The sequence below is a fragment of the Sorex araneus genome, chromosome 5 (assembly GCF_027595985.1).
Source record: "Sorex araneus isolate mSorAra2 chromosome 5, mSorAra2.pri, whole genome shotgun sequence".
In the NCBI taxonomy this organism is placed as follows: domain Eukaryota; kingdom Metazoa; phylum Chordata; class Mammalia; order Eulipotyphla; family Soricidae; genus Sorex; species Sorex araneus.
Genome location: NC_073306.1, coordinates 1855404 through 1881269, shown reverse-complemented (window position 1 = coordinate 1881269; position 25866 = coordinate 1855404). Strand labels below are relative to the sequence as shown.

At 68.1% G+C, this 25866-nt stretch overlaps 4 protein-coding genes across 5 annotated transcripts; 2 read left to right on the top strand and 2 right to left on the bottom strand.

The window, feature by feature from the left end:
* Nucleotides 1-819: 819 nt before the first annotated feature.
* Nucleotides 820-10364, top strand: GPR153 (G protein-coupled receptor 153). Its single transcript, XM_055137573.1, has 6 exons — nt 820-996; nt 5456-5833; nt 5989-6418; nt 7248-7440; nt 8287-8468; nt 8564-10364. Exons 2-6 carry the CDS (start codon nt 5478-5480, stop codon nt 9197-9199), a joined length of 1797 nt encoding a protein of 598 aa, XP_054993548.1. The 5' UTR covers nt 820-996; nt 5456-5477; the 3' UTR covers nt 9200-10364.
* A 685-nt stretch (nt 10365-11049) lies between these two features.
* On the bottom strand, nt 11050-19193 carry HES3 (hes family bHLH transcription factor 3). Of its 2 annotated transcripts, XM_055137598.1 has the most exons (5): nt 18949-19193; nt 15889-16133; nt 12481-12576; nt 12328-12409; nt 11050-12117 (listed from the first exon to the last, which is right to left on the bottom strand). In XM_055137598.1, exons 3-5 carry the CDS (start codon nt 12559-12561, stop codon nt 11810-11812), a joined length of 471 nt encoding a protein of 156 aa, XP_054993573.1. In that variant the 5' UTR covers nt 12562-12576; nt 15889-16133; nt 18949-19193; the 3' UTR covers nt 11050-11809. The 2 variants fall into 2 exon arrangements, with proteins under 2 accessions (XP_054993573.1, XP_054993574.1); XM_055137599.1 differs by lacking the exon at nt 15889-16133.
* LOC129404850 (basic proline-rich protein-like) lies at nt 12649-19564 on the bottom strand. Its single transcript, XM_055138242.1, has 4 exons — nt 19242-19564; nt 13901-13995; nt 13497-13552; nt 12649-12777 (listed from the first exon to the last, which is right to left on the bottom strand). Exons 1-4 carry the CDS (start codon nt 19562-19564, stop codon nt 12649-12651), a joined length of 603 nt encoding a protein of 200 aa, XP_054994217.1.
* ICMT (isoprenylcysteine carboxyl methyltransferase) lies at nt 19542-25843 on the top strand. Its single transcript, XM_055137591.1, has 5 exons — nt 19542-19757; nt 20903-20991; nt 21392-21561; nt 22112-22329; nt 23846-25843. Exons 1-5 carry the CDS (start codon nt 19563-19565, stop codon nt 24026-24028), a joined length of 855 nt encoding a protein of 284 aa, XP_054993566.1. The 5' UTR covers nt 19542-19562; the 3' UTR covers nt 24029-25843.
* Nucleotides 25844-25866: the final 23 nt, after the last annotated feature.

The following is a 25866-nucleotide window of genomic DNA, read 5'->3' as shown; positions in this document are numbered from 1 at the left end:
GAGCTGCCGGCCAGGGTGCTCCGAGCAGGGTGCTCACAGCACTGGCGAGCGCTCTGACGTCTCCACGGCCCGGGACTGGCTGGCTGACTTGCTGCCTTCGAAATGCCGCACTTGGAGGCAGCTGCCCCGTGCTGGAAGCTCGTAGCCAACCGGCCTGTCCACAGAGGGCTCTCTGGGACTGAGCGTGTGACGCCCAGACCTGGGCTGGGCTGCACTGGGGGGCTGCTTCTGGTGGGTCCCGCGGGCCAGGGACCCTTCTTCCTGCCTAACTAAGGCTGTCACTCACAGACACCCCCCGGAAGCAGATGGGCTGTGACCGGCCGCCCCGAGTGACCCGCATGGACTTGTTCAAAGCCCCAGGAAGGACCGTGGGCGGCGGGGGTCTCCGAAGGCCCCGCTAGGGGGCCGGATGTTTCCCCCACCTGTTCCCCACTGGTGGCCACCAGGAGCGCTGGAGGGTGGACGCTCCTCAGTCTGTCCCTCTCCACCTGTGTGGCCTGCTACTGGCCCTGGGGCGGTGAGCCCCACCTACTGAGCTGCAAGCCCCCTGAGTCAGAACCCTCCCCTGGGCCCGCGCGCTGCTGCCCACCCCAGGCCGCCACCCCCACCCCCGCTTCCAGCGGCCACTAGACCTGCCCCAAGACCCGCCGCGAGGATGGTCCCGCTGACCGTCCCGGGAGGTCGGGTCCAGGGCTTCCCGGAGGCTCGGAGGCGGCGTGGGGAGCGGGCAGGGGGGACAGCGCGGGGCGGGGCGCGGGGCGGCGCCGAGAGCCCGCGGGGACGTGCGCCCCGCTCCGCCCCCCGCCCCCGGGCGCGGCGGCCAACGGCGGGAGCCAGGCGCGGTGGCCGCGGCGCGGGAGGACGTGGGGCCGAGGGAGCACCTGGCCACGGGGGCCGCCGCCGCGATGCCCGGGCCCGCGGGCCTCCCCGCAGCCCCCCGCCCCCGCGACCCCCGGCGGGAGCGGCGAGCCGGAGCCCCGGGCGCCCGCACGCAGGGTGAGCACGGGGGGGACTGGGCCCCTGCGGGGTGACCTCCCGGGGCAGCTCCTCGGGGGTCCCCGACCGGCCCTGCCCGGCGCGGCGGGCGTCCGGGAGTGGGCAGCACGGCAGGCGGGGCACCCCGGGGCGGAGGGGGCCCCGCGGGGGCGGGGGGCGTGCCGGGCCGCGGGCTTGGAGCTGCCGGTCCCGCCTGGGCGGGGAGCGCGGGGGCGCGGGGGGCGCGGGGGCGCGGGGGGCGCGGGGCGCGGGCGGGTCCGGGGAACCCTTTCAAGTTCCGCTTCTTTGTTGCGCAATAGCGCCCGGGGGCCGCGCGGCCTCATTGGCCGGGGCGCGTGACGTCACGCCGGGTCCGCTCCGGCCCCCGCGGCCCGGGGTGGACTCGCCCGGGAGGGTGCGAAGCTAACGGCCCCTCACCGTGCACCCCGGAACGCTCAGGGGGCGGGCGGAGCGTCCCTGGGTCCCGGGGAGGGGGAGACGGTGCTGCCGCGGCGGGCCCTTTGGAGGGAGTTGGGGAGAAACTTCCCAGCGGGGGGCGGCGCACGGGCGGGGGTGGGCACCGCGCGCCCTGGCCGGGGTCCAGCCTGGTCTCCGCTCGGTGGGGAATGAGTGCAGAGGTGCCCTGCAGGGCGGCGGGGCCCCAGCGCCCATTCAGCCGCCCCTTCTGCAGGCGCTGTCCACCTCCCGGCCCCACCTCAGAACCCCTCCCTCTGCCCAGAGCCACCAGGCTCAGGAGTCTGGGACCCCACACCCTGCCCCCGCCTTGCTCCCAGGTTGCCCTGGCAGCACAGTGCTGGGCCCGGAGTTGGCCAGCGCACTCCTTCAGCCCCTAGGGCACTGGCTTTGCATGGGGCTGGCCCGGGTTTGGGCCCCAGGGCCTCATAGGGTGGGTCCCCCAGCCCGTCGGGAGTGACCCCCAAGTGCAGAGCCAGGAGCAAGCCCCGAGCGCCCCAGATGTGACTAAAAGAAACTGTAGCACTGTCATCCTGTTGTTCATGATTTGCTCCCATTGTGAGACTTGTTGTTACTGTTTCTGGCATAATCGAATACCCCACGGGGAGCTGGCCAGGCTCTGCCATGGGGCGGGATACTCTGGGTAGCTTGCCGGGCTCTCCGAGAGGGACAGAGGAATCGAACCCAGGTCGGCCGCGTGCAAGGCAAACGCCCTACCCGCTGTGATCGCTCCAGTCCAGAAAAGGATAATGAGGGGCTGGAGCGATAGCACAGCGGGGAGGGCGTTTGCCTTGCACGCAGTCGACCCGGGTTCGATTCCCAGCATCCCATATGGTCTCCCGAGCACCACCAGGAGTGATTCCTGAGTGCAGAGCCAGGAGTCAGCCCTGAGCATTGCCGGCTGTGACCCAGAAAGAAACAACAACAACAACAACAAACCAGAAAAGGATAACGAGAGACGGGGCTCATTTTTGAGTACGGGAAGGGTTGCGGGCCCGGCTGCCGCAACCCTGCTCCTGGCAGTGCCCGATTGTCTCTAACACTGGCGCCCAGGGCCCTGGTCATCAGAGTCGGACGCCGTTGGCAGGAATGGCCGGCTGCAGGAGCTGAGCCGCCCCCAGGCACGTCCCCTCCTGCAGAGCCCACCCCACCCCCTCTGCAGGAACAGCACACCCCCCACACCGCTGTATATGATCAACAGGGGGGCAGGTGACGGCTGGGGGCCGGGCAGGGACAAATAGCTGCTCGGTACCTGGCGAAGAGGGGTTTATTTTGTTTCGGGCCCCACGTGGGGTGCTCAGGGCTTAGTCCTGGCCCTGCAGTCAGGAGTCACCCTGCTGGGGCTCGGGGGACCGTGTGGGATCCCGGGTCAGCCGTGTGCAACGCAAGCGCCCTGCTGGCCCTACTCTCCCCGCCGCCCGGATTTCCTTTTGTTTTGGAACCACACCTGTAGTGCTCCCCGGTTCTGTGCTCCAGGGCTGCCTCTGTCGGGCCCCAGGGGACCGTGCAGTGCTGGGTGGAACCTCCTGTACGCAGAGCTTGGGGGGCCGTGTCCTCTGGCCCCCCTCCCCAGTACCCACTGAACTCCCTTCCTACTTCACCCATCACCCACCCTCTGCCCATCCAGGCCCCAGCAGGCAGCCTGGAGCCCCTGGGGTCCTCCCCAACTCGGCTCCGGTAGGGGGAGACACATAGAGACCCACATACTCAGGGATGTGAACCTGGCAGGTCCCCGTGAGGTTGGAGCCAGATGCTCTGAGTGAGCACTGTCAGGATGAGTCCACTGACCACCCACAGTGCTCTGTCCCCGGCCCATCAGGCCACCCTCATGGACCACCCCACAGTCCCCCTTTCCAGACGGCGGCTGGCCTCGCTGAGCACCGACTGCTCTGTCCGAGGCACTGGCCTGCTGCTGGCCAGGTGCCTCCCCCAGGGACATCATGGCTTCCAGATGGGGCAGCTTGGGGCTGTCAGGGGTAGCAGGGGTTCTGCAGGGGCCTGGGGTCCCCTTGCCATGAGCCTCTGTGCAGATGTGGGGGAAGACTTGGGGGACACCAGAACAGCTGCTCTGGCATCTCGGGGTGCTGCTGGGTCAGGTGGGGGTGGGGCCACTCTGTCAGCACCCCTGGCCCCCGGGGTTCGTGGCAGGAGCACCCCGATGAATAGGCCTCAGTCTCGGAGGTCAGGGGGCCTGCCCTGGACAGGCCAGTGCAACTGGAATGAGAATAGAGGTGCCTGCCGGCTGGCCAGGCCAGGGTGGTCCCCCACCCTGAGAGCCGGGGCCTGTCCACAGGGCTGCAAACCCCTTGGGGGACCCGAGGCTCTACTGGGCACCCAAAGCCAAGACCAGAGCTTCCAGCCGTGAGATCTGGGGGTTCCAGCCTGTGACGTCTGGTGTAAAATACTAAAGCTCGCCAAGGGGTGAGTGCACTCTCAGGCTCTCCGGGCGGCTCTGTCTCACCGCCCGCATTCAGTGCTCTGGAACCGCAGTGTGTGGACCAGATCAGGACGGTCGGCGGTCAAAGAAAGGCGAAGTAAGAATGAGGGCCAAGCTGGTTGCTGATTAGTTACCATTTATTCAATCTTCCATCTTTCTCATCTCCTGCACTCCCAGCTCCATCCTCTCTCTGGATCTACTGCTGCCTCTCCCTGGCTTCTTTGTCTCCTCCTCCTTCTCTCCCCCACCTTGCCTTCTAGGCTACACCCAGCCAGGTAGCAAAATCAACGTAAGAAAGCCCTTCCTGAGGGCAGGGCATTCCAAAGCCCTTCCTGACTCTTAAGGTTTTTTTCTTTTCCTTTGTCCAAGAACTTATTCACGTATGAATGCTTGTTATTTTTGTATGGACATAGCAAGGGATACATTGAGGCTTGCAAGGCAGCTCTCCTGGGAACATCTTGCCACAGGCTCAGACCACAGCACTCAGGCCAGATTAATCATTCCTCACCCTAGCAGGGTCCAAATCTAGTTATCACTGTTTGGATCATGACAGCATTTGTCCATAATCAAGCTCTTAACTTATAGTTAAGCATTAGGCACTTTGGCCAGGCCCATCTCGATGCCAGGGTAGCACACAACTCACCGCTTGCCCTGGGTCCTTCTTGTCCCACGTCGGGACCCTGCTTTGGGGATGCTAGGAAGTAAGGGCAGCTGAGGCTTAGGTCAAGAGAACAGATGCCCTGGAGGAAAATATCATGTAGAAAATATCATGTAGAGTCAAATGACTCCCAGATTACAAAAGCATAACATTTGTTAAGTCTTCCTGTGCCCATACAAAAAGGACTTGCTCTGAATAAACTTTGCAAAGGGCTCAAGGAGAAGAGAAAAACATTATTTACAAGTCAACAGAACACTAAGAAAGAAGCTACAAATAAACACGGAGGAATGGGAGCACTGTGATGGGAGTAACCCAATAAACCTAAACTACCTGAAGCTATGTTATCCTACAGTCTGGGGCTTCCCGCAGTGAGATCTGGGGTTCCAGCCCTGAGATCTGGGGGTTCCAACCCGCGTTGCCGAAGGCTCTCAGCTCACCGAGGCAGAGACGCTTCCTGGCGCCTCTGTGGGCTCCGCATGGCTCACCCACCCGTGCGGGGCCAGTCAGAGAGGCCACCCTTGTCCACTGAGAGGTGCAGGCTGCAGGTGAGGGTGACGGGGCAGGGGGTGAGGAGCGGGGTGCAGGCACCCGTGGCCCAGCGGCAGGAAGGATGGGCCCCACGCACGCACGTGTCAGCGGCATCCCCACTCCCCTGCACCTGACCCTTCCTCGGGGTCTAGGCCAGCAACCTGGGCTGTTTCCCGGACTGGGCAGCCCTTTGCCTAGGACTGCCCCCAGGGCGCCTGTCCTCCCAGGACACGGGGCCCAGAGTGTCCCTCCGGCTGGCCTGCCTGCCTCCCTGGGGACATGGGCCCCGCGGGCCCAGACTGGGCAGGGGCAAGGGCCCGAGGCCGCGTCCCACCCCCTCCCGCCAGCCCCAGCAGCAGCCGCGTCCTCGCTGTCCCCCACAGGCGTTGCAGGCCCCTGGACGCCATGAGCGAGCAGTGGCGGCCCCCCGGTAGCGCGGTGGGCTGGCTGGCCTGCGGCGGCCTGTCCCTGCTGGCCAACGCCTGGGGCATCCTGAGCGTGGGCGCCCGGCAGAAGCGGTGGAAGGCGCTGGAGTTCCTGCTGTGCGCCCTGGCCGCCGCGCACATGCTCAACGTGGCCGGGCCCATCGCCACCTACGCCGTCATGCAGCTGCGCCACCGCCGGCCTGAGGACGCGTGGAACGAGGGGCTCTGCAAGGTCTTCGTGTCCGCCTTCTACACCCTCTCCCTGGCCACCTGCTTCTCCGTCACCTCCATCTCCTACCACCGCATGTGGATGGTCCGCTGGCCCGTCAGCTACCGGTGAGGGGCGCGGGGGGCCGCTGGGGGGGCTCCGAGGCGTGCCGGCATCCTGCCCGGGGGCCCTGGGCGCGGGAAGCCCCCGGGTGGGCGGGCCCCTGGCGGACAGGCTTGGGGACCCCAGCAGGGAGTGACCGCCCGCACCCGCTCTGTGCCAGGCTGAGCAACGCCAAGAAGCAGGCCGTGCACACGGTCATGGGCATCTGGATGGTGTCCTTCGTCCTGTCGGCCCTGCCCGCCGTCGGCTGGCACGACACCACCCGGCGCTTCTACGCCCACGGCTGCCACTTCCTGGTGGCGGAGATCGGCCTGGGCTTCAGCGTCTGCTTCCTGCTGGTGGTGGGCGGCAGCGTGGCCGTGGGCGTGGCGTGCACGGCCATCGCCCTGTTCCAGACGCTGGCGGGCCGGGTGGGGCGCCGGGCCCCCCGCCGCGCCTTCACCGTGCCCGCCATCGTGGTGGAGGACGCGCAGGGCAAGCGCCGCTCCTCCATGGATGGCTCCGAGCCTGCCAGGACCTCGATGCAGGTCACGGGCCTGGTGGCCGCCATCGTCACCGCCTACGACTGCTTCATGGGCCTGCCCGTGCTGGTGAGTGTGGCCGGCGGGACGCGGGCTCCGGCAGGGCACGCGCCAGCCTCAGGGGGCTGGGCCTGATGCCACAGAGCCGGGCCTGCTGCCCACCAAGGACAGAGGGAGGGAAGGGGGTGCCCTTCGGGAGCCCATAGGGGGTCCTTTGCCCCCTTCATAAAGCAGCTGAGCTCAGAGAGGCCAGGGTCTTGCTGAGGGCTGCACAGCATGTCCACAGGACTGAGACAGATGCCCCTTGCCCAGTCTGCCCCAGTGGATGGAGGGGAGTGAGGGTACCTGGGCAGTGACCCAGTGGTCACCTGCAGAATCTGCCCTGGGCTTCTCGGAGTCCAAGGCCCGTGCGTTTAGTGGGGGCTGGGGCAGGGGCAGAAGACCGTGAGGCTGGAGACCAGGTTTTCTGAGCTCTTCCCTCTTCAAGGAGCTGGAGATTTCAGAGTGAGGGGACAGCGGGTAAGACCCCTGCCTGACCCGTGGCTGAGCCGGATTCAATTCCCTGGACCCCCTGCGGTCCCCCAGCCCTGCCAGGTCCCCCCAGCAGAGGCGCTCTTGCCGTATATGTGAAGGGCCATGTGCAGAGTGCTCCAGAGCCCAGTGCTCCCCGCACGCTGTGAAAGTGACAATTCTCATTTGTTGGGGGGTCGCACCGGCTGTTCTCAGAGGTTCTTCCCGGCGCTGCGTGGACATGGCTCCTGGGGCGCTCAGCAGACGCGGGCGCGGCAGGGATCTCACGCCTCATCTGGGGAGACCGCCCTCGGGACCCCAGCGCCACCTCCCTGCAGGGCTGAGCAGGGCGGGGCTGTGTCAGGTGCCAGGGAGCCTGTGCCCACAGGCGGTGACTCTCCGCAGCCTGCGGGCGGACGCCGCGGCACCGTGGATGGCGCTGTGCGTGCTGTGGTGCTCCGTGACCCAGGCGCTGCTGCTGCCCGTGTCGCTCTGGGCCTGTGACCGGTACCGCGCCGACCTCAGGGCCGTCTGGGAGCAGTGTGCCGCCCTCATGGCCAGCGACGAGGGCTCAGACGATGGTGAGCGCGCCGGGGCCAAGGAGCAGGGGCTCGTGCAAGGGCGTGGGGCCACCCCAGCCTTAATGGCCACACCCCCCCCAAGTCCCCCCTGCTCCTGAGCTCCGAGGGGCCCCAAGCCCGTCATCCTGTGGCCATTCTGGTCAGCTTGCCCCACCCTGGTGAGCGGCTGCAGACACCAGACTAACCTCAAGGGTCTTAAATAAATGGCCCCGCAGACACCTGACGCTGTCCTGCTCAGCCAGCAAGGACAGGGTCACTTTAGAGGGGCCCTGGCCATGTGCCGGCCGACCACTGTTGACTCCAGGTGAGTGTTTAGCCGCTCCGAAGCCCTTCAGCCTCATGTCCTGCTTCTAGTCGCCCTCCAGTTACCTGGTGTCCTGCCCCCCAGTCCCAGTGAAGGGGGTAGACTCAGATCCCCGCCCCCCACCAAGCCCGGCCCCTCTATCTGTCCCCAGTCCCAACCCACCACTAATCCCGTCCCTCTTTTATCAGCTCCGCCCCACTAGCCCCGCCCATCCTGTCTCCAGCCACGCCCCACCACTAACTCCGCCCCTTTATAATTTCAGCCCGCCCCACCACTAAGCCCCGCCCCTTACATACCTCCAGCCACGCCCTTACTACAACTTAAGCCCCGCCCCATGTGTCTCCAGCCCCGCCCCACCACTAAGCCCCGCCCCTTTCCCTGTCTCCAGCCACTCCCTTGCTGTAATTTAGGCCCCACCCACCGCCAAGCCCCGCCCTTTCCGCCTGGTGTCCTAGGGAATCTTGGTATGAAACTGCAGCCCCCCCACCCCACTCCACCCCACCCCCGCACTCCGAGGCCCTACACCTCTGCCTCCCCCGCAGACGCCAGCCTGGACGGTGGGGTCCCTCCGGAACTGCTGTCGGGGCGCTCCCTGAGCTCCAGCTACGGGGACCTGGTGAGCCTGGACCCGAGGGCCAAGTATGAGCTCTCGGCCCTGGACGGGGCGCTGTCCCCGCTCTTCCCGCTGCGCGCCCTGCAGGAGGAGCGGATGCAGTACCTGCAGGTAGGGAGGCCCCTCTCCGAGCCCCCCACGCGCCTGCGGGCCGCCGCGCCCCGCCCCGCCGCGCCCCTCACCACCCTCCTCCGGGCGGCCCGCAGGTGCCGGCCACGCGGCGCTTCTCCCACGACGACACGGACATGTGGGCCGCCGTCTCGCTGCCCGCCTTCCCGCCGCGCTGGGGCTCGGCCGAGGAGCCGGCCGGGCTGGCGCTGCCCGCGGGCCCGGGGCGGCGCGGCGGGGGCCCGCGGGGCCCGGCGGGGGACGCGCCCCCGTTCCGCGCGCGCCGCCGCTCGGCCGAGAGCCTGCTGCTGTCCCCGCGCGCGCCGGCCAGGGACGGCGCGGGCCGCCGCCTCGGGCCCGGCGCGCGCTCCGCCTCGGCCTCGCGGCTGCCCGACGCCTCGGCGCTGACCCCCTTCGCGCTGACCACCTTCGAGCGCGAGCCGCGGGCGCTGCGCCGCCCGCCCGCCGCGCCCCGGCCCTTCCCCGCGCGCGCCGCCCACGGCGAGGACGCGGCGCCCCCTGGCGGCGGCGGCGCGCGGCGCAGCCCCGGGCCGCCCCGCCCCGCGCCCGCCGCGCCCCTGCGGACCTGCCTGAGCGCGTCGTGGGCCGAGCCCGGGGCGCTGCGGGCGGCGGGCCTGGGCGCCGACGGCAGCACCAGCAGCTTCCTCAGCTCGCCCTCCGAGTCCTCGGGGTATGTCACGCTGCACTCGGAGTCGCTGGGCTCCGCGTCCTAGGGGCTGCCCTGGAGCACCTCTGGGCCCCCTGGCTCAGCCAAGTGGGGCCGGGTGGGAGGGGTGCCAGGGGCAGGGCCACCTTCCCCAGGGTCTCAGACTGGCCCTGGAGGAGTGGGAGCACCGGGCTACATCCAGTTACCCCCCTCTGCACGCTATTGCACTCCAGAGCCACGGGTGCGGCGTTCTGCCTCAGTTTCCCCGTCGCCCATGAGCAGATGACCAGTGTTAACTCAGGGTCATGGGCGGAAGTCACCGATCCGTGTGCCACTGAGTGGGAAGTATGCTGCGTCCCAGGCCCTCAGTGGGACCTTTGGGTCACCAGTCTGGCCCGCTGTGCACCCACTCACAAGGCCCCACTGGGTGTCCCTCTGCCCCGTGGGCACCCATCCCCCATCCCAGATAAAGCACAAATACAGCAGAGCCCTGCACACACAGGCAGCTCCCCTTGCTTCCGGCCCCTGCACTGGCCTTGAGCAGGACCCGGCCATCCTGGACCAGGCGGGAAGGGCGGGCAGCAGGGCTGGTGGGCGGCCCCTCCCCGGCCTAATTCCTGGAACAGGCTTCAGGTTTCCGCCTCTGGTTTTCAGTCCCTGGTACTACCCCCCCCCCCAGGGTGGAGGGAGGGCTTCCCTGGCCCCCTCTTTGCAGGGCTGGGCAGGGACTAGCTCACTGTCACCGGGAGTGGGAGGGACAGTCACCATAAGGGCTGAAGCTCTGGTCCCTCCTCGTCCCGCTCAAAGGGGCACAGCCACTGCCGGCTCCACCCATGGAGCCCGAGACAGGGAGCGGCCGGGCACTGCCCAGCCTGCTCTCACCTGCACGGCCCGTCCAGTGGCTCTCTGGGGGGTAACAGGACCAAGACCAGGGACTGCTGTCCAGCCCTGGCCCTGCTGCCGTGCCTTCTCGGACACATGAGCCGTCAGCGCGGCCGCCAGCCGGGTCACCTCCATCAGGCCGGCCCACCCGTCACTCTGGGTTTTCACTCTGCATTTCTTATCCAGTGGCAATATTTACAGGCCTCCCGAGCCCCCCACCCCAGCCCTGGTTTTTACAGAATAAAGAGAAAGGGCCACTTCCTCCCCCAACTACCACGACCATGTTTTAAACAACTGAGCATTTTTCTTCTGTACAGAGTCCAATAAAACCTAATGATTTGCACCCGGCATCCGCAGGCTGATTGCATGGAAACTGACAGCCCGAGCGGCCCCACACACCTGTCCCTCTGGGTCCTGGTTTCCCCCAGAATCTGCCGTTCCTTCTGGTCAGACCTGTCCTGGGTGCAGACTGCACCAGCGCCCCGGAGAGGACCAAGCACAGACAGGCTGCAGCGCAGGTGTGGGGACCTAAGGCGGGAGGTGCCCGCGGGTTTCCTTTCCGACGGGCTTCAGGGGCGCCCGTTTTCAGGAGGCTGATTCAGAAGAGCGGGGCTGCGGGGACCCCCAGCTTGGAGGCGCACCCGCGGCTTCCTCTGGGAGTTTGAGGCCACGCCCTGAGTCCACGGTGCAAGGTCGCCACCGGGTGGCCAGCAAGGGTACTGCTGAGCCAACCTCTCCCCCACCCCCACCCGCTGCGTCCCCAGACCGCTACCGCCGGGACCCCGGCCCCGCCCGAGCTGCCGGGACGGATACAGCGCCGCGGCGGCCCAAAGGAGGGTCTTTCCTATAAAGTTGTTATCTGCCGCTCCCAGGAAGCCCCCAACTGCGCGCGGGGAAGCACCTTCGTGGTCTTAGGCCCCTTTCACAGATTCACACTGTCTTTATTCGAGTTTCAAGCAGGACAGGGGATGTGTCGCGCTGGACAGGCCGGGGACCCCCCCCCCACAGCCCCTTCGGAGAGAGTACAGAGGGGAGGGCGCTTGCCTCTGGCATCCCGGGTGGTCCTCCCAGCACCGCCAGGAGTTAAGCCCTGCACACCCCCGGGTGTGGCCCCCAAACGAACAAAACTGGGGCCCTCCGCACCTGTCCCTCGTGGGCCGGAACCTCCAGAGTAGGGGTCCCAGGGAAGAAAGGTGTCGGGGCCTCCACCGCCCGGTCCGAGGCGTGAATAAACCTTCCTACGCGGTACCCCCAGCGCCCGGCGCTGCCCCCAACGGGTGGCACCCTGCGCGGAGCGCGCCCAGGAGTCGGGCGGGGCATCATTGGGGGGGGCGTCCCGTGGGGCGGGGCGTGGAGACGGGTGGTGCCCGGGCCCCGTGCGGAGGGGGTGGGGGTCCGTGGAAGCCCGGACAGGCCCCATCCCGGCGGCGGGGCGGAGCCGGCGCGCATTGTGCCGGTGGGAACCGGGCGTCCCGGGCCGGCTGAATGGGCCGGGGCGGGGCAGCGATTCTCCTCGCTGCCAGGGGTCCGCCAGCGCCGCGCAGACGGCGACCTTCCCACCGCGGCGCGGCCGGGGGGCGGGGGCGGGGGCGGGCCGCGGGCTGGGGCCCCTGGGAACAGGGCGCAGCCCCGTCTCGGGGGAGGGAGGGGGCAAGCGGGGGTCCGGGCCGAGCCTGGCGTGGGGGGGCGGCCCTGCGCCTGGCCGCCCGTGCTTCCTCGCGTCCGAGGGGCGCGCGGGCCCGGGGTGCCCGGAGTGGACGGGGTCGCCTGGAGTCCGAGGCGGCGCGCCGGGGTCTCACCAGGGCCTCCAGACGCGCAGCCCCGGCCCCGGGCTCTCGGAGCAGCGGGCGGGCGCGGGCGGCGGGGCGGGGGCGCCGGGGAGCGCGGCCGGCGGCGCGGGGCCGGGGGCGGGGCCCCAGCGGGCGGGGGCGCGGGCGCGGGCGCCGGCGCTGTCCATGGTGCTGCCGCCCGCGCGCCCGTGCGCCAGGGGGCAGCGCAGGCCGCCGCCGGCCTCCTCTCGGCGCGGCAGCAGCGGGTGGACGCCGGGCGAGCAGCCGCGGAAGCCCGACGCGTAATCGGCTGCGCTGGGCAGCGGCCAGAGCCCTGGGGGAGGGGAGCGGACGGGAGACATGTGGACGGGTCTGGGGGACGGCGGGGGAAGGGGAGGGAAGGGGCAGGGCGGAGAGGAGGGGAAGGGGGAGTGGACACAGCCCTTCTCTCCCCGGGGTCCAGGCCTGCCCATCCCGGTGAACACCCGAGGGCTCTCCCCCTCCCCGGCTCTGCCCCCCTCCCGCCACCCGGGGTCTTCTCTACCTTGCGCGGAGCCCTGGAGGCTCTTCATGTACTTGACGCTCAGCTCCAGGATGTCGGCCTTCTCCAGCTTGCGTTTCCGGATCTGCGGGTGCGGGAAGGGCCGGTTGAGGGGCAGGGCCCGGCCCGGGGGGCCGCGGGCGGGCCGGGCCTCACCTGGTGCGAGTAATGCTTCTCCAGCAGGGCCCGGAGCTGCTCCAGGCACCTGTTGATGCGCGCCCGGCGCTTCTTCTCCATCAGCGGCTTGGAGATCTGTGTGTGTGGGGGGAATGACCTTTGGGGGTCGTGGCTGCGGCCAGCCCACCCTCGACCCCTGCTGCCCGGTCAGGACCCCCCCCAGGCCCCCTGCAGACCCCACACCTTGCGGAAGCTGCCGGAGGTGGCTTCCGGGCCGCCCTGCATGTGGGGCTCGGTGCCCATGTCGTCAGTCTCTGGCCGCGGGAGGTGGGCGGCCTTTATAGGGGCACCTCGTTTACATGTCAATGAGGTGTGCCTGGACTTCTGGAACCCCGGGGGAGGGGAGAAGTGGGGGGCGCTGCCCACCTCTCTGCCCGGCCCCCTCCCAGGCTGCTTCAGCCCTGCCCCTCCCCAGGACCCGGGGCCCTTTCTCAGTCACCCCGGCTCTCCCTGCTGGCGTCGCCTCCTGCCTCCCTGCCCCGCACCCCGGCCCCCCCTTCAGTTCTGCCTCTGGCCTCGGCCATCGTGGCCCCCCAGGAGCCGGCCTGAGGAGCCGGTGGGCCTCGCCGGGCCTCCCGGGCCTGATGAAGACGCGGGGCCTGAGCACCCCAGCGTGGAGCCTTTCTGTGGGCTTCACGCTCCGGCCGCGCCGGCAACGCCGCATTACTCACCCTAATGTCGGGACAATGCAGCGATTTTCTGCCTGTGGCCGCTGAAAGCCCGACGCAGGCCGGGCGCGCGGGGACCACGCAGCGACATGTGTCCCATTAAAGCGTGCAGCCCACCCGCCGCTCAGCCCCCCGCGTGTGGGGGTCGCGGGGCTGCGAGGAGCCTCCCTGTTGGGGGCCTGGCTCCATCCTGCCCTGGCAGCCCCGGCACCGGACCCCCGGCCCTGAGGACCCTCCTGAGGGCCTCCTCTCAGCCTCCAGGCGGGGCGGCCTGCAGAGGACCTGGCACCCTGAGTGACCACCTGGGCTTTTGGACGTCCGACCCACCTCCATGAGGCTCGAGACGGGGTTGGTGGGCTCGCTGCTGGGGGTGGGGGGCTGTCCTGGAGAAGCCAGGGCCCACAGCTGGGTCAGGGGCAGCCCCGGGTGGGTGTCCAGGAGGCTGGACCCCAGTGGATGCCCCCAGTTTGGAGCCGGGTGTGCAGGGCCCCCCCTAGCTGGCCGGGCCTGATGGAGCCTGGGAAAGGCTGGGGGAGCCATGTGCCCCCCCCAGCAGGAACGCAAAAGCCCCCCCAGAGGAAGGCCCTCAGGGTGTGGGGGGAGGGAGAGTACGGTAGGCGGGTGGTTCTCCAGCTCCGTGGGAGCGGGGACGGACCCCCACGCAGCGCGGCGAGACCCTCCCCGCGGGATGGCGAGGCTGGCACGTGCCCGGAGCTTTGAAGCGCCGGAACCGGCCCCGGCCGGGCCCAGCGGCCCGGGCGCGGCGGGCGAGCCCAGGGCGCGGCGCGGCGCCCGGTACAAAGGCGCCGCGGGCGGGAGGGCGGCGCTGCGGGCACAAAGGGGGCAGCGGAGTGTTGAGGGCATTGTGACGGCCCCACAAAGCCGGGCCCGCGCCCGCCCCTCGGGGCCAACCCGGGCGCCCCGCGGCGCGCGGCCGTCCAGATGCCGCACATCTGCAGCCCGGCGGGCGCGCGCCGGCCCGCCCGGCCCCCCACGGGCCCCGCTCTCCGGCGGCCAGCGGGGCAATTTGTCGGCTAATGACGACCCCTCCCCCCTGGACCCCCGCCCGCGCCTTTCAGCCGAGCGGGGGAGCCGGGGCCCGCCCCCTCTCCGGGGCTCGGGCCATAAAGGGGCCCCGCCGGGCCGCGCGGGGGACCCCGAGCCGGGCCGCGCAGGGGGCGCCGCTCACGTGCGCGCTTCCAGGGTCTCTTAAGCAGTGGGAAATTGACCGCCCAGTGCGCTTATTCGCCGCGTTCCGCTTGGGCTGCGCGCGGCCGGGCGCGCCACGACGGCTCCTCGGCCCCGCCCCATCACCCCCTTACCGCCGGTCCTCAACCGGTCTCCCCTCCCCTCCTTGGGCTTGCCCGCCCCGGCAAGATCCGTCACCCCTTCCTCCGGGTGCCCAGGGACTGCCCCCCCACCACCCCCAGCTACCCCTCTTTCCGGCTCCTTCCTCCACTAAAGTTAGACCCTTTAACTAACTTTTGTGGGCAAGGACGGGGAGAGCATGGGACGTCCCCACCCGGGTCCTTCTGGGGGATGCAAGGGGGACGGTGTCCACCGCCTCCCCTATGCTGCCGGAGCCCCGAGGCCCCCAGAGATCCGGGCGCAGCCGCCGTGTCACCCTGTCCTCAGAGCAAACGGGACAAAGTGCTCCCGGGCCTCGGGAAGGACGCGGACCGACTTAGAAACCGGCTTATGCAAGCGGGGATGTAGGCCACGGCCCTTTCCTTCTTTAGCATCTGGGGTCCTCGGGGGCCAAAAAGGAGCACAAGGCCTGGCCAAGGGCAGCGGCCGCCCAGGAGGCCCTTCCTCAGCTAAGGGAAAAGGTTTTCTCTCCAGCGTGGAGGTTCCCTCTGCGTCCCGGAACGGGGACTGAAGGTAGAAACGACAGTTGTCCTCGGTCCCTTCTCGGCCCGGGCAGAAGCAGCACTTGGCAGGGGCAGGCGTGGGAAGGAACTGGGGAGAGGGTTTGCGCCCACCAGAGTGCAGGGGGTGTCGAGCCCCGCCCGCCCTGCACCGTCTCTGCACCCTGGATGCAGCCAGCCCCCAACAAAGGACAAACTGAAAGCCCTCCTAGGAGGGGTGCGGCCCCTGCGGGAGGGGGCTACTCCCTGCAGGGTGGCTGCCCGCCATTCTTCATGCTTATTTTGTTTTGGGGGGCTCCTTCGCAATGCTCCTGGCCTGCGCCCCAGCCACTGTCTGGCCTCTAGACGGGCCGAGGAGCAGGCAGCTCGGGCATGTAGCACACGCCTCACAAATGCAAGGCCCTGGGGGTCCCTGAGCACTAATGGCCCCAGGCCCTGCTGAGCCCATGCCTCCCCGCCCCCCAAAAGCAGCTTAGGGCTGTGAAGGCATCTGCCCCAGCCAGTGGCGATTGGAGCAGAAAAAGCCGGTCCCTCCGCAGATGCATTTCAAAGTGGAATGAAGTGATCGCTCGTGTAATTAACTACCCGGACACAGCAAAAGCCCCGAAATGACTCGGCCAATTGTCCACAGATGGGGTTGGAGAGGCCGATTGTTTAACTCTCTTTGGCCGTGCTGGGGCTCCCAATAGCCCGGCCTCTGGGGCCCTCCAGGGGACAAAGGCGGGTACTCCGGAGAGTGCATCAACGCTGAACCGGGCTGGCCCGGCGCAGGGAGAGTGAATCCAGGGAGACCCCCATTGTCCGGGCCTTTTGTGTTCCTCCCCAGCTGGCTCTAATCTTTAAATATTTACCCGGTCCTTTTGTGCACGTGTGACTTATGCACGCGGGGATGTGCTCATAAATTCCACGCCATTTCCCCGCTTCCAGACTGGAGCGAGCGCGGCTTCCGTGCCCGGGACTCGGTGACCGAGGGACAAGCGAAGTTTCCTTTCCTGCAGAGCTGCCGTCGCCTGTGGGAAGTGCCCGGGCAAAGGCCTGCAGAGGCCGAGGAGCTCCGGGGAGGCCGGGCTGCCCACCGGTCTGGCTGCCGTGACCCCTGGAAGGAGGAGCGGGACTCAGGGCTTTTTCTTGCGGAGTCAGGCTGGAGCAGGTGGGCAAAGTTTTCTGCAGGCCAAGCTGGTGTGAGTTGAGTGTTTGGTGACCACCCCCTTGCTGTCCCCCATCCCCCCAGCACTTTCTTGCTCGAGTAAGTGGTGACCAGCCCTTTCAGCAAAGGAAGCTAGTACAGAGATGGCGCAGGACCCGGTGCGCCTGCTTTGCTCAGTTCCGTCCTGACCCCTGGCACTGCCGTGGGAGTAGCCTCTGGGCGAGTGAAAGTGGCCCCCCAAAAGGTGGGCAGGGTGGGAAAAGGAACCCCACCTTTTTTTTGTTTCTTTTTGCTTTTTGGGTCACACCTGGCGATGCACAGGGGTCACTCCTGGCTCTGCACTCAGGAATTACCCCTGGCGGTGCTCAGGGGACCATATGGGATGCTGGGAATTGACCCCGGGTCGGCCACATGCAAGGCAAACGCCCTCCCTGCTGTGCTATCGCTCCAGCCCCCAGGAACCCCACCTTTATCTCAGCCTGCTAGAGCTGGAAAGATCAGGTGCTTCGACTGGCTCCTAAAGCTTTTTGGGGTTTGTTTGGGTTTTTTGTCCTTGTTTTCTGGGCCACACCTGGTGGGTGCTCAGGGCTTGCTCCTGACTGTGCTCAGGGATTATGCCTGGTGCCTCGCGGGCTCCGGGGACCCTACAGGGGGCTGGTTCTTGAACACAGGCCGACCTACCTGCTGTAGCATCTCCCCAGCCCCTTTGAAGCACGAGAGACTGTGCCCAGAGTGCTAGCACAGTGCGTAGGGACTGGCCTTGCCCAGGGCCAACCCAGGCCAATCCAACCCAGAGGGTCCCCGAGCCTGTCAGGAGTCATTTCTGGTGTAGAGCCAGGAGTAACTGGGAGTAACCCCCGAGCATGGCCAGGTACGGCCCCCAAACCAAAAATCAAACAAAATAAAGCAGGAGGGCTCCCGGGGGCCGGGGATGGCCTGGAGAGAGGGTGCGGAGGCTTCCGGCCTGAGGAAAGCCCCTCCGTTTGTGCCATACTCCCAGCGCCTAGAACAAAACACATTCAAGTGTTTATTTAGAGGCTGAGCTGTTGGGATTCAGCCGCAGGTCGGGGTTACGCAACGGGCGCCCTCTAGTGGCCCCAGCGGGTCCGGACCCCGAGAGACAGGTCCTGAGTTTGAAAGTGATCTTGAGAAAGGGGGGCTGGTGGCAGAGCCCCCCTCCCCGTAATGCCCAGTCCTCTCCCACATCTGGCGCTGTAGCTGGGGGCCTCCAGAGGCTGCAGAAGGGTTGGCAGTGCCAGGGATGGAAGCTGGCATCCATCCCCAGAACTATCTCACCCCAGAACTATCTTGCTAGCTCTGACTTTGCGTCTTTATCTCCCCCACCTAACTTGGCATTATTTTTAGCATTATATATATTTTTTTGGCTTGCGGGTCACACCTGGAGGTGCTCAGGGATCACGCCTGTGGTGCTCGGGGAGGGGGGCATCTGGGGTGCCGGGGATTGAGCTCAGGGCAAATGACTCACCCCCCAGATTCTCTCCCTCTGGCCCCCAGGTTAAAGCGGTAACCCAGCAGGCGTCTCTGAGCTTCACTTCCACGGGGTTTCACAGAATGGACCCGGCAGTGCTGAGTTCAGGGCCCGACCAGGCCTTCCCGCCAGGAGCTCAGATGCGGCTGCTGGCTCCGCCTTCTGCCCCAGTACACCGGGCTCCCTGGTGGCCTGTCCCCTATTCTGCCTTGGGCTTCCTCCCTCCTGCCTCTGGGCCTTCGCAGACTCCCTCCCTCCTCCTCCTTGCCCTTGCTCTCATTTCCAGGAGCTGCTGGCCCTGAGGGCCGGGGCCTAGCTCTGGGCCATTGCCCTGGAGAGCCCTGCCGTCCCGCCCTCCCACTCCTCCGGCTCCGGGACCCTTCTCCCGGCTGCCCTTCCCTCCTTGGCTCCTCCGGGTTATTCTCATCACTTGCTTCTCTCTTCCATCATTGTTCCACGGCCCCCAAGGCGGGGGTATGAATCCACAACAAAGTGAAGAAGGGTGTGTGTGTTGGGGGGGCTGGAGCCATAGGACGAGGGCAGGGCGTATGCCTTGCACCCGGCCAAACCCAGTTTGACCCCTGGCTTCCCAGATAGTCCCCTGAGCAATGCCAGGAGTAATTCCCGAGTGCAGAGCCAGGAGTAATCCTGAGCACCACCTGGTTAGGCCCCAAAACAAACCAAAGCAAAGAATGGGCCAATGAGAGTCTCAGGATTGGTTTGCCCCAGTAATGCCGGGAGTGCCTGTCCCCCTGAAAAGAGGCACAAAGGAATTTCTTTTCTTTCTTTTTTTTTTTTTTTGCTTTTTGGGTCACACCTGGTGATGCACAGAAGTTACTGCTGGCTCATGCACTCAAGAATTACTCCTGGCGGTGCTCAGGGGACCATATGGGATGCTGGGAATCGAACCCGGATTGGCCACATGCAAGGCAAACGCCCTACCCGCTGTGGAATTTCTCTTTTTGTATTTGGGCTACTGGTACTGAAGGTACCAGGTCATTGCTCCTGGGGGCACCAGAGGTCTGGGTCTGGGCTTCCTGCGTGTGAAGCTGCACCCCAGCCCAAGAACAAGTTCTGATTATGACACTGATGTCTGGGGCCCAGAGCCACAGGATGCCAGGCTGGAGCATTACATGGTCCCTTGAGCACAGCCAGAAGTGTACCCCCTCAGGCCCAGGCAGGAGTGAGCTCCAAGCACTGCTGGGTGTGGCCCCCAAACTAACAAGAAATCAAAGGGGCCAGAGACACAGAACAGAGGTGAAGGCTCTGCCTTACCCAGGACACGGGGTGGTTCCATCCTGGGCACCACCCGGAGTGGTCCCTGAGCACAGCTGCGGGCGGCCCCGCCGCTCCCGCAATAAACAGTGTTGACTTTAGACAATGGAGCCGGCACAAACCCAGCACCAGCCACTTCTCCCACTGCAGGCAGCTGCCGCTGAGCGCCCGCTTCTATTTCCAACACCCTGTCGCGGTCACACGTTCGGTCGTTTTCCCGGGTGAAGTCAGGCCCACATGATGAAGTTCTGCCGGCTGCCTCCCTAAAGGCCGGATGTCACACGAGTGCTGACATCATGGGACAGCGCGCTCCCAGCCGGGGGTCAGGAGGGGCCACCCCGCTGGCCAGCTCCCGGCAGCCTGGGGGCCCCTCCTCCCGCAGCGCCGTCGGAGGGGGCGTGGCCTCTGTGTTCGGGGCGGGGCCTGCGCCTGGGGCGGGGCCGGAAGGGCGGGGCCTCGGGCGGGGCGGGCCGCGCCAGCCAAAGCCGGGCCCCCGCGGCGCGGCGCGGCGTTCTCGCGAGAGCGCGGTGCGGGCGGCTGCCCTCCGCGGCCGGCGTCGGCGGCGCGGGGCGCAGGCGCGGAGGTTGTCCCGGCTACCGCGGCCGCCCTGCGCCATGGCGGGCGGCGGGGCGCGGGCCGCGCGGGGCCCCGAGGCGCGCCTCAGCCTGGCCGCCTTCCTGCTGGGCGCGTCGGTGCTGGCGCTGCCGCTGCTGGCGCGCGCCGGCCTGCAGGGCCGCGCCGGGCTGGCGCTCTACGTGGCGGGGCTCAACGCGCTGCTGCTGCTGCTCTGCCGGCCGCCGCGCTACCAGGTGCCGCGCCGCGCGGGGCCGCGCCGGGCGGGGCCGGGCGGGGTGGGGCAGGACCGAGCAGGACGGGGCGGGGGTCGCGGGGCCGGGAGGGGCAGGGGTCGCAGGGCCGGGCAGCGGGGCCGCAGGGCGGGGCGGGGGTCGCAGGGCCGGGAGGCGCAGGGACCGGGCGGTGCAGGACGGGCGCGGGTCGGGGCGGGGGTCACAGGATGGGTCGGGCTGGGAGGGGGTCGCAGGGCCGGGAGGGGCAGGCCCTCGGGTGTAGGCAGAGACACGGGCTGGGCGCTGGACACGCCTCGGGCCGAGCGTCCGGCTGCGCGCCCGATCCCGGCCGGGGTCCCCATGAGGCAGGAGCGAGATCGGGACCGAGCTGGACATCTCGTGCTGCTGACGGACGTCCGGTCCGGGACAGAGTCGGTGGTGGGCAGGGCGGGGTCTGGGCCGTCCCTCCGTCAGGGTGGGGATCCCCGGAGGGGCGACCTGACCTCCCCGGGCACGTGCTGGAGCCACGAGCGTCGCGGGAGGGAGCCCGTCCCGGGCAGGGCGGACAGGGGTGGCCGGGCCGTCCGCCCCGCGCGGGGTGTGGGGGGCATGAAGTGGGTTCAGCAGCTGCGGCACTTGCGCGTGGGGAGGGGAGCCGGGAGCCCACGATCCTATATATAATTCAGGGTGTGGGGGCGCCCTGCCCGCCGCAGGTGAAAGGGCGGGCGCTGGTGGCAGGGCTGTGTCCGGGCTGGTGCAGAGCCCCCCGGCCCAGGTTAGCTGCGTGGACTTGGGGCGAGTGGACCGTTCCCCCAGACTGCAGCCCCGTGGTAGTGGCCCTCAGAGTGGGAACTGCAGCTCAGACGTGGGGCTTTCCCCCGCGGGAGCAGCCTCACCGCGTCCTGCCCTTCCCGTTGGGTTGGCTGGAGAAACCCAAGGCCCAGAGAGGCTAAGCGACTGGCCCAAGGTCACACCGCCACAGAAGGGTGGGCCCGGGGCCTGAACGATGACAGAGGGGAGGGCACTTGGCTTACACGCGCAGCTGACCTGGTTTCTATCCGTGCTGTCCCAGCTGGTCCCCGAGCACTGCCGGCTGTGACCCAGACACCAAAGAGCAGGGTGGGTGGGTGGGCGGGAGGGCCCGCCCGAGTCACGGTGCCTTTCAGATCGCCATCCGCGCCTGCTTCCTGGGCTTCGTGTTCGGCTGCGGCCTGCTGCTGAGTTTCAGCCAGTCTTCCTGGAACCACTTCGGCTGGTGAGCACTGGGTGAGGGGCCCGGGAGCTGCGGGGCTGTGCCCTGGGTTGCTTCAGGTGCAGGCAGAGACGGGCCAGGCCTCCCCCCGCGGGTGACCCGCTGCAGCCGCAGTGACGCCCGGCAGCGGGGCAGGCGGCCTCCCCTGGCACCCTGACCTGGACAGGACAGCGGCCCAGGGAAAGGCTTGCTTTGCTGTGGTCAGCGCGCTGACCCTCTGCCCTGCTCGCCGCCCGCGGTGACGCCCCTGTGCTGGTCTCTTCGACCCCCGCTCCCCGCGGCCCCTGGCCTGTGTCGGCTTAGTCTGTCCCTATGAGCTTCGGGCGCGTGGGCCATGCGGGTGTCCACCCCACCCCTTCCCACGAGGCCCAGCCCCACCGCGGCCCTCGGTGGCTCCCGGCAGGTACATGTGCTCCCTGTCCCTGTTCCACTACTCCGAGTACCTGGTCACAGCCGTCAACAACCCCAAGAGCCTGTCGCTGGACTCCTTCCTGCTCAACCACAGCGTCGAGTACACCGTGGCTGCCCTGTCCTCCTGGGTCGAGTTCACCCTGGAGAACATCTTCTGGCCGGGTGAGTGCGCCCTGCTGTCCCCTATGGAGTGGCCCGAGGACAGGGGCGGGACGGGGCTCTCCCGGCGTCTCCCTCCCTGGCCACACGGACGCGCGCCGTGCTGTCCTTGGCCCGTGCCAGCCGGCAGCCGCGCATAGGCCAGAGGCGAGTGGGCACTGTCCGTTTTCCAGGGCTTGAGAACTTGCTGGCGGCTGTCACCAAAGCCTTTAGGGCTGGTGTCGGGTCTGAGCGAGGCTGTCCCCAGGGTCTGGAGAGACAGGGAGGGCTCTTGCCCGCGGCCGTGCAGGTTCCGGCACTCCGCGGGGTCCCCAAGCCCACTAGGGCTGAGTGCGGAGCCTGGGGTACGGCCTGAGCACTGTCGGGGGGACCCAGTCGCAGCAGACGGGCACCGGCGGGCGGTGGCCGGGACCCGGGAGGGCGCGGCCCGGGACAGCTCCGTCCTCGCTTTCTGGTTCTGGTGCTCGGGAGTCACTCCTGGGGTGTGGGCACCCGGCCCCCCCCCCCGCCCAGGGGGACCCCCCGACAGCCGCTGAGCGCCCGCTGCCCGCAGAGCTGAAGCAGATCAGCTGGCTCAGTGTCACGGGGCTGCTGATGGTGGTGTTCGGGGAGTGCCTGCGGAAGGCGGCCATGTTCACGGCGGGCTCCAACTTCAACCACGTGGTGCAGAACGAGAAGTCCGAGAGCCACACGCTGGTGACCAGCGGCGTGTACGCGTGGTGCCGGCACCCCTCCTACGTCGGCTGGTTCTACTGGAGCATCGGCACGCAGGTACGGGCCGCTTGCCTCTCGCCCCCGCGCCGGGGCGGGCCGCATCAGCGCTGCTCAGGCCTGACTCCCGCCGGCGCGGGACCCTCCACGCTGCTGGGCGTGAGATCTGGCGTGGCGGCCCCAGGCGGGACGGGCGCCCTCGTGCCCTGCTGTCCGGCTGCGGGGCTTGTTCTGTCTCGCTCAGAAACTGACCTGAGGGTCACAGACCCTAAACGCCCCATTCCCGAGCGTGCGGTCCCTGGTTCCCGTGGGTGTCCGGGTTCTGGGGTCCCCTTTAAAGAGGGGGCTTGGGCCAGAGAGACAGCAGCGCGGTGGGCACTTGCTTTGTGCGGCCACCTGGGTTCAGTGCTTAGGCCCCACCCAGTGCCCTGAGCCCCGAGAACGGCAGAGGCTCTCTGTGGACTCCTGTTGCCTGCGCCCTCTGCCTCTTCCCTCAGACCTGGGGCGCCGGGTGGGTGAGGGCAGAGGCGGGCTGGGAGCTCAGGGCTTCCCTCCCCGTCGGGCACAGGGCCTGCCGCGCTCACCCGGCCCGGCCTCTCGGCTGCAGGCCCAGCCTTGCTTTTCGTTTCTGTTTTTGTTTTTGTTTGGGGGCCTCACCCAGGAGTACTCAGGGCTGACTCCTGGCTCTGTGCTCAGATTTTGGGGAGTGCTCAGGGGATCATGTGGGGTGCTGGTGATGGACCCAGTGGGCCTCGTGGAGGGCCTGCTGCCTCTCCCATCCTTCAGATACGGTCTTTTCCTTTTGGCCTCACGTGGAGGTGCTCATGACTGCTCCCCGGTCAGTGCTCATAAGGCCGGGGTGAAGGCATCTATGCTGGCTGAGCCCGCTCTCGGCACCTCTTCCCGGCCTCAGCCTCGCTCCCTGTCTCTTATCTCTTGAATCTACTATTGGGTCGAGACTGCACCAAGCTTAGCACACACTCAGCCTCGGGGCCTCGCCTAGGCAAGGCCCGGGTCCTGGGGGCTTCCTGGTGACCCTGGGGCGGGGTCGCCGGCTGGTTCCATGTGTGCCTGGCTCTGAAGGCAGCGGCGCGGTCTGAGAAACCAGGCCCGGAGCACTGACCCTGAGAGCTGGACTTGCTGGGGCCACACCTGGGCTTCTGGCCTGTGCCTCACTGCTGGGCTGGGCGGAACCGTCTGGAAGGGCCACTGAAGGTACTGGCCCCACGTGGTGGTGGAGTCATCGGGTCCAGCCGCCACCGGGGACCATGTGGCCGGGGTGGACCCTGGCCCCACCCAGAGCAGGGGTTCCTGTGGGGGTCAGGCGCTGCCGGCTGCCCTGGACAGTGGCGAGAGGGTGGGTTGAGGCTCAGAGCCGTCCCCCCTCGGGGGACACGTGGTGGGCCCCGGCCCGGACACCTGACAGCCGCTGGCTCCCCGGGCAGGGCCGTGAGGGGGTGTCGGGAGGGGCCCCTGGGGCGGGAGTGGGGCCGTGCTGCGGGGAGGGCGCTGGCCTGGGACGGTCCCCGGGTCCGATGGCGCGGTGCCGGGCCCGTGACTCGGCGTCCCCCCGCAGGTGGTGCTGTGCAACCCGCTGTGCGGCGTGGCCTACGCGCTCACCGTGTGGCGCTTCTTCCGGGACCGCACGGAGGAGGAGGAGATCTCCCTCATCCACTTCTTCGGCGACGAGTACCTGGAGTACAAGCGGCGCGTGCCCACGGGCCTGCCCTTCATCCGCGGCGTCAAGGTGGACCTCTGACCGCGAGGGCCCGCCCTGCCCGCGGCCCCCGCTGCTCTCCTGAGGGACCACCCAGATGCCAGGGGCCGCGGGGGGAGCGGGCGGGCCGTGTGCAGGGCCGGGATTCGGGGTGACCCGGAGCAAACATAGCAATAGTCTCGGGGCCCCGCCCCGCACTCCTGAGCCACTGTGTGCTGCGGTCACCGCGCCCCCCGCACTGCGGCTTCCCCCGCGCGGCTCGTCTCCCCCGTGGGCGGCGGCTGTCTCAGGACGGGCACCTGGGCGGAGCCACGGGCTCCCGCGTTCCCAGCGCACTTACCATCCGGTCTGTACCAGTAGCTGCACGGATTCGCGCGGACGCCGCGGGTCAGAACACGCCACTGTGCCCGGAGGAAGCGTGAACGCCTCGGGGTCAGCTGCCTGGTGGCAGCGCCCACCAGACTCCGCCCGGGAGGGTCTCCGCACGCGCGGGAAACGCCCTCCTCCCTCTCCCAAGCACAGCTTCGGAGCCCCTGCTGCGAGGGCCCCCCGGCCACGGCCAGTGCTGCGCCGCTGTCTCCCGTCTCTCCGCCCCTCACACACGCTTGCGTCTAGCCGCGCCCCCTCTCCCACTCTCTCCCGAAGGGGTCCCGGCAAACGCAGCCGCACCCCGCAGGGCCGCTGACTCTTGGTTCTGTTTCCCAGTTGGGGGCTGCGCTGGGTTGTGTTTCTGCAAGGGAAGGTGTCGGGGTCCGTGTCGGGCCCCTGCCAGCGTCCCCACCCGCAACACGAGCCCCACCAGTGCAGGGAACCGGGGTGGGGGTCTCGGGCGGGGGGCGTGGCCAGCTCTCAGAGCTGCTTCAGCTGTGGACCGGGGAGGACCAGGGCGGGGCCCCGGCGACTCCTTTGTGCCGGGCGACCACCGTGGCCGGAGCCCCGAGGGGCCACCGCGAGAGAGCCACTCACCTTTCCGTGCCTACACGTCCCCATCTGCGGGATGGGGGGATACCACCTACCTCACAGGGTGTTGCGGAGACTCGGAAGGACAGTGTCCAGCTTTGGCCCTGAAACCGGGACCCGCGGGAGGCCGCCCGGGCCGGCCAGACTGTGTCCACGCTTCTTTGGACGTGGCCGCGGTGCTTGTCCCTCCCGAGCCGCGGCCTGTGGCTTTCCCCTTCGTTGTCGTACCAAAGAGGGTTACGGGGCTGCCGGCTGTGCCGGGGCCGCCTCGGGCACTGCTGCTGGGCACCGGGCAGGGGGCCCCTCCGGGCGGGACACTCTGGCACCGGAATCTTCAGGCTGCTCCTAACGCAGAGCCCAGGGCTGGCGAGGTACAGCTTCGGGAACACCCAAGAGCTGCTCCACCCGTCACCTCATGGGGACCGCCCCGGAGTTCCCTGTGCCGCAGCCCTGCCCAGGACCAGGCCGCAGGGGAGCACGCACCGGCTGTGTTGGGGGTCTCGCCAGCGCAGCTCAGCGGAGAGGTGATGTCCCCACCCCCTTCCTGCGCCGCGGCTCCCTCGGGAGAGTGAGCTGTGACCGCCAGGGAACCCCGCGGCCCCTCCGCGGTGCGGCTAGACTAGGGTCCCTGCTCCCCGCCCTGGGGGCCGCCGCTCCCAGGCACCTCCCTGCGGCCTTAGTGCACTGCGGTGGCCTCGCAGCCGGCCAGGCCACCCCGGGGGTCCCAAGCGCTTGCTTTTGAGGAAGCTGCCCCATAGCTAGGAAAGTAACAGTTACTGGAGTAATTCTTCTACTCTTCTTTTTACATGCAGAAATGTTTATTTAAATATTTTAAATGGAATTTTCTTTCACAGATACTATTCTTTCCAATTCTTAAATAAAATGTACTTGATTTCACTGTGCGGACGGGCTGGCTGTCG